This window comes from Eptesicus fuscus, chromosome 21 (assembly GCF_027574615.1).
Source record: "Eptesicus fuscus isolate TK198812 chromosome 21, DD_ASM_mEF_20220401, whole genome shotgun sequence".
Lineage (NCBI taxonomy): Eukaryota > Metazoa > Chordata > Mammalia > Chiroptera > Vespertilionidae > Eptesicus > Eptesicus fuscus.
Genome location: NC_072493.1, coordinates 45,365,148 through 45,371,147, shown reverse-complemented (window position 1 = coordinate 45,371,147; position 6,000 = coordinate 45,365,148). Strand labels below are relative to the sequence as shown.

General features: G+C 39.9%; 1 protein-coding gene across 1 annotated transcript; it reads right to left on the bottom strand.

Annotated features, from left to right (window-relative positions):
* Window positions 1–287: 287 nt before the first annotated feature.
* Window positions 288–2,090, bottom strand: LOC129147524 (zinc finger protein 502-like). The gene is made up of 2 exons (XM_054710036.1): window positions 2,074–2,090; window positions 288–1,462 (listed from the first exon to the last, which is right to left on the bottom strand). The coding sequence occupies exons 1-2, from the start codon at window positions 2,088–2,090 to the stop codon at window positions 550–552; spliced, it is 930 nt and encodes a 309-aa protein (XP_054566011.1). The 3' UTR covers window positions 288–549.
* Window positions 2,091–6,000: the final 3,910 nt, after the last annotated feature.

The window sequence follows — 6,000 nt, the reverse complement described above, 5'->3', positions numbered from 1 at the left end:
TAATAGAATCAGGACCATAGAAAGGGAGTGGACTGATAATTCTGAGGGGTAAAGGGGTGTGGGGGGTGAGGGAAGAGCCTGACAAAAATCGTACACCTATGGATGAGGACTGTGGGGGGTAGGTAAGAGCAGAGGGTGGGGTGGGAACTGGGTGGATAGGAGATAAGGGGGGAAAAAGGAGAAACAATTGTAATAATCTGAACAATAAAGATTTATTAAATTAAAAAAAAGAAATACCTTCAGTAACAGATATATGTAGTGACATAGATCTGACAATAGGTCTCTGTTACAAAGTGAAACATAAATATGCATAGTTCCAACATAAAAATAAACACAACAAAAACACTTACGGGGACTTTATATAATGTATGAGATTACAATTCAGACAAATGAGACTTCACAAATTTTCTTATACTATTGTTAAGACCTAACTAAGAAACAACATTTCGTACACATCTAAGTAATTACTCTCATTTGGACTCATATGTGCAAAGGACATTTAGAAATTTGGCTGAGACATATCTCATGTTATTTGCACCCATAATAGCTTTACCCAGTGTGAACTCTCTGATGATTCTGAAGACCATTGCTACTTTTGAAAGATTTCCCACATTCACTGCATTTATAAGATTTTTCTCCAGTGTGAGAACTTTGATGGTGGTAACAGAAGCTATTCCAATTGGTAAATGATTTCCCACATTCACTGCATTTATAAGGCTTTTCTCCAGTGTGAATTCTCTGATGACGACGAAGGGCAGTACTCCAGGTAAAAGATCTCCCACAGTCATTGCATTTATAAGGCTTTTCTCCAGTGTGAATTCTCTGATGACAATAAAGGTACCTGCTAGTGGTAAAAGATTTCCCACATTCACTGCATTCACAAGGCTTGTCTTCAGTGTGAACTCTCTTATGACAATGAAGTTCAGAGGTAGTGATAAAATATTTCCCACATTCACTGCATTTATAAGGTTTTTCTCCAGAGTGGGCACTTTGATGATAATGGAGGTTACTCAAATTGGTAAATGATTTCCCACATTCATTGCATTTATAAGGCTTTTCTCCAGTGTGAACTCTCTGATGACGAAGAAGCTCACTGCTAGTGATAAAAGATTTCCCACATTCACTGCATTTATAAGGTTTTTCTCCAGAGTGAGCACTTTGATGATAATGGAGGCTACTCAAATTGGTAAATGATTTCCCACATTCATTGCATTTATAAGGCTTTTCTCCAGTGTGAACTCTCTGATGACGACAAAGCTCACTATTAGTGATAAAACATTTCCCACATTCACTGCATTTATAAGGTTTTTCTCCAGAGTGAGCACTTTGATGATAATGGAGGCTACTCAAATTGGTAAATGATTTCCCACATTCATTGCATTTATAAGGCTTTTCTCCAGTGTGAATTCTCTGATGACAATGAAGGACAGTACTAGTGGCAAAAGATTTCCCACATTCACTGCATTTATTAGGCTTTTCTCCAGTGTGAACTGTCTGATGATGATGAAGATTACTACTGCCGATGTCTTCCTCTAATTCCTTTCTGGTGTAAAAATCTTTCCTCCTTTGAAACTCCAACACACCCTTTGAAATATCATTTGGCCTGTCCCTGGTCTGAGAAGCCTTAAGATGGAGATGTCCTGACCAGGTAAGTGTGCCTGCCTCCCCACAGGTGAAATAATTCTGGTAAACATTGAAATTGCACATGTTTGAAAGTGACATCCTGCCCACACCTCCAATCAACATGTTCTCTCTCACATGCTGCTGGTGAAATTCTGTACTGAAATAGAATTGTTTTGCACATGCCCCACACTTCAATAGTACATGGATCTGCTGAGTTTCCTGCCCCTCCATCACGTGGAAAATGTTTCCCAAGACGAGTCCACAAGTCTCACAGGGGTGGCTCTTCTGGGAAGACAAGGCTAATCTGGGATTCCTTGGCTGTGACACTCTTACAGAGACCTTCTGTTCTGTTTGTTCCTCCACATTCTCTGCTCCGCAGCAGCAACCTGAACAAAAGGAAACGCTGGTGAAGTACATGTTGACCTTATGAAAAGAGAATATCTTCACTACAAATGTTTATCTGTCATGACTACGTATGATTTCATAGAATAATTTTCAGCCAAGTGATTTGGACTGTAAGGAAATAGCTGTTACACATTACTTGGCCCCAAAGATTAGTCAATGGTGAAAATCTCACCAAGGCAGGGACAGAAACGGAGAATGGAAAACACAGAAGAGAAAAAGGCTCTACTCAATGATCCTATACAAACGGCTTCTTTTAGGACCTTTCATTCTGGCAACCTGAGTCTGGGTAGGAGAATCTGAATGTGCTCAAACCCACAAAAAACTATTGTATTGGAGAAGGTGTTAAAGGTCAATACAATAATACGTGGGCACTCTGCAGGCATAGATGAAGGTTGGTTTGCCATAAAGAGAAAACTGTGAACGAGGTAGAGGGGCAATGTTTAGAGAAGTTAAAGTTATCTGTGCACTTGGAATCCGGGTAGAAATGAACACTATTACACCTGAAGAGTTGGCAAAGTGTCAACAATAAGCAAGTAAATGTAGAATTGGGTGAGGAATGGGTCATGGCAACAAAATACATTTGAACAAAATGGGTTCCTAGTTATGACTTTAACAAAGCTCTGGTGTCAAAACCTTTCCAACAGGCCTTCACCAAGGCAAGACCGCCTCTGGGTCCACCCTGTCATTCATCAGGTCATGTTTCTTTTGTGATGTACAAATGATTCTCCCCCATGAATCCCAACTGATTCAGCACATGGGGTTCAGATTATATAAATCCAAAAGGAAAAAACAAAGAGATGCATGCTGAGCATTGAGGAAGAACTACAAAGTGCAACAGTGATCACTGGAAAAAAAATCTATGTGAGTGACAACATATTCCTTAAGGATCAGTGGGTGAAAGAAAACCCAGAAAAAGAGATCTGAAATAAATAGAGAGACAAAGTGGATTCAAACCCAATCTACCAACACTTATGTATACAGTGCAGGAAATGCAATTCTCAAGGAATATTTAGAGCAATAAATTCCTACATTAATAAAAAAGATCTCAAATAAACAACCTAACCTTGCACTTCAGAAAACTGGAAACACAAGAAAGTAAACCCGAGCCCTGGCCGGTTTGGCTCAGTGGATAGAGCCAAACTGAAAGGTCCCAGGTTTGATTCCGGTCAAGGGCATGTACCTTGGTTGCGGGCACATCCCCAGTAGGAGGTGTGCAGGAGGCAGCTGACTGATGTTTCTCTCTCATCCATGTATCTGGCTCTCTATCCCTCTCCCTTCCTCTCTGTAAAAAATCAATAAAATATATTAAAAAAAAAAAAAAAAGTAAACCCGAGTGTCAACCTATGAACCAGGAGGTCACAGTTCAATACCCGGTCAGGTCATATGCTGTATTGTGGGCCCAATCCCCAGTAGGGGGCATGCAGCAGGCAGCTAAACAATGATGTTCTCTCATCACTGAAGTTTCTGTCTCTCTACACCTCCCCCTTCCTCTCGCTAAAATCAATAAAAATATATTTTAGAAGAAAACAAAAAAAGGAAAGTACACCTAAAGGTAGCAAAGAAAACAATCAATGAATATTAGAACCACCATTAATAAACTAGAGACAAAAGTATATCATAACTAAGAGCTAACCTTTTTGTTCTGGTTAATCCCCACCCCAGACTATATTTTTCGAGACAGTGGAAGGGAGAGAGAGAGAAAAACACACAAAAACATATATGTAAAAGACACACATTGGTTGGGTGCCTTCTACATGTACCCCAACAAGGGAGGAGGATCAAAACAGCAACCCAGGTTCATGCACTTTATCAGGAATTGAACCCGTGACCCTTTGGTACTTGGGCCTACACTCTAATCACCATGCCTGGCATGGCTAAGAGCTATTTTGTTAAAAGATGCACAAAATTGGCAAATTGTTATCCAAACTAAAACAAAAGAAACAACACTAAAATGAATTTAAAAAGGAAATGAAAGATAAGCCCGACCCGCTTTGGCTCAGTGGATAGAGCATTGGCCTGTGGACTGAAAGGTCCCAGGTTCGATTCCGGTCAAGGGCACGTACCTTGGTTGCGAGAACATCCCCAATAGGAGGTGTGCAGGAGGCAGGTGATCGATGTTTCTCTCTCATCGATGTTTCTAACTATCTCTCTCCCTTCCTCTCTGTAAAAAATCAATAAAATACATTTTTTTAAAAAGAAATGAAATAAAAGACATTACACCTGACAGTGAAGCACAACGCGGAAGAGATGTTGCCAAATGACATGAACTTACATGGAGAAAATTGTAAAGAACTCACTATAAATTTCTAAAATTAATTTTAAAAATTCAGAGCCCTAGCTGGGTGGTTCGGTTTGTGAGAGTGTGGTTCTGATGTACAAAGGTAGTGGGTTTGATTTTTCCATCAAGATACATACACTGGGCAGAGAACAATGTCTCTGTCTCTCTCACTCTAAAAGCAATACATAAATATTGAATAAAAAATAAATTCAGAAAAGTTCCAGGATAAAATATCAAAATACAAACATTAGTTCCAAAATACAAACATTTCTAAACACTAACAATAAATTATTTGATAAAGAAAGGAAAAAAGGCCCATTGTCGGTGTTGCTCAGTTGATTGAACATCTTCCCATGAACGGACAGACTAGCTGTTCTTTTGTTGGTCAGGGTGTTACAGAACACCAGAGAGAAACCCAGCAACACTTAGAGAAATGGAGTTACACTTTATTACGTGCGAGCCCAGAGGGGGGGGGGGGGGAATGTTTCAAATTCTGAGCAACAACATGGAGGAATTTGTCCCTTTTTTATATATTTTTTTCAGTCCTTTCTCTCCCAAATATGGGGTTTTGCAGTTCCTTTTGAACTTCTTTTTTAAAAATATTTTATTGATTTTTTTACAGAGAGGAAGGGAGAGGGATAGAAAGTCAGAAACATCGATGAGAGAAACATCGATCAGCTGCCTCCTGCACACCCCCTACTGGGAAGGTGCCTACAACCAAGGTACGTGCCCTTGACTGGAATCGAATCTGGGACCTTTCAGTCCGCAGGCTGATGCTCTATCCACTGAGCCACACCGGTTTTGGCTCCGTTGCAGTTCTTAATGAGCCCTATGTGCTGGGGCTTAGGGACCTCAACCAAAGACCTGGCCTGGCACCACTCACTGATAACTTTGTCTGGAGAAGGTTTATGGCCTCTCTAAAATGGGAGTAAACAGGTGTTGCAGAACAAGACAATTAAAGGGGCAGTGACTAGATTCAGATTGCTAGCCCCCAAAAATGTCTCTTTTTCTCCATCAAGGGCACATGCCCAGGTTGTGGGCAAGATCCCAGGTAGGGAGCATGCAGGAGGCAGCTGATCGCTGTTTCTCAGATGGATGTTTCACTCTCTCTCTCTCTCCATTCCTTTCTTTCTAAAAAATCAACAACAACAACAAAAAAGAAATGAAGAGCCCTAGCCGGTTTGACTCAGTGGATAGTCAGCCTGAACTGAAAGGTCCCAGGTTCGATACAGGTTGCTGGCTCGATCACTAGTAGGGTGTGTTCAAGAGGCAGCCAATCAATGATTCTCTCTCATCATTGATATTTCTATCTTTCTCTCCCTCTCCCTTTCTCTCTGAAATCAATAAAAGTATATTAAAAATAAATAAATGCATAAATAAATTTTTAACGAAAGAAATAAAGTAGTCAAGTTTACAATAGCACTAAAAAGAATGAAATACTCAGGAATAAATTCAACCACAAAGATGTAAAATCTGTACATTGAACACTAGAATACAGTGGTGAAAAAATGGAAGAAACCACAAAAAAGTGGAAAGACATCTGGTGTTGTTATTTGAAAATGTATTTTCCTTAAAATATCTACACTACCCAAAGCAATCTCCAGATTAAATGTAATCCGGATGATAATTCCAATCTCTGAAACCTCAAATAGCAAAAGTAATCTTTAGCAAGAACAAAACTGGTGGCATCACCC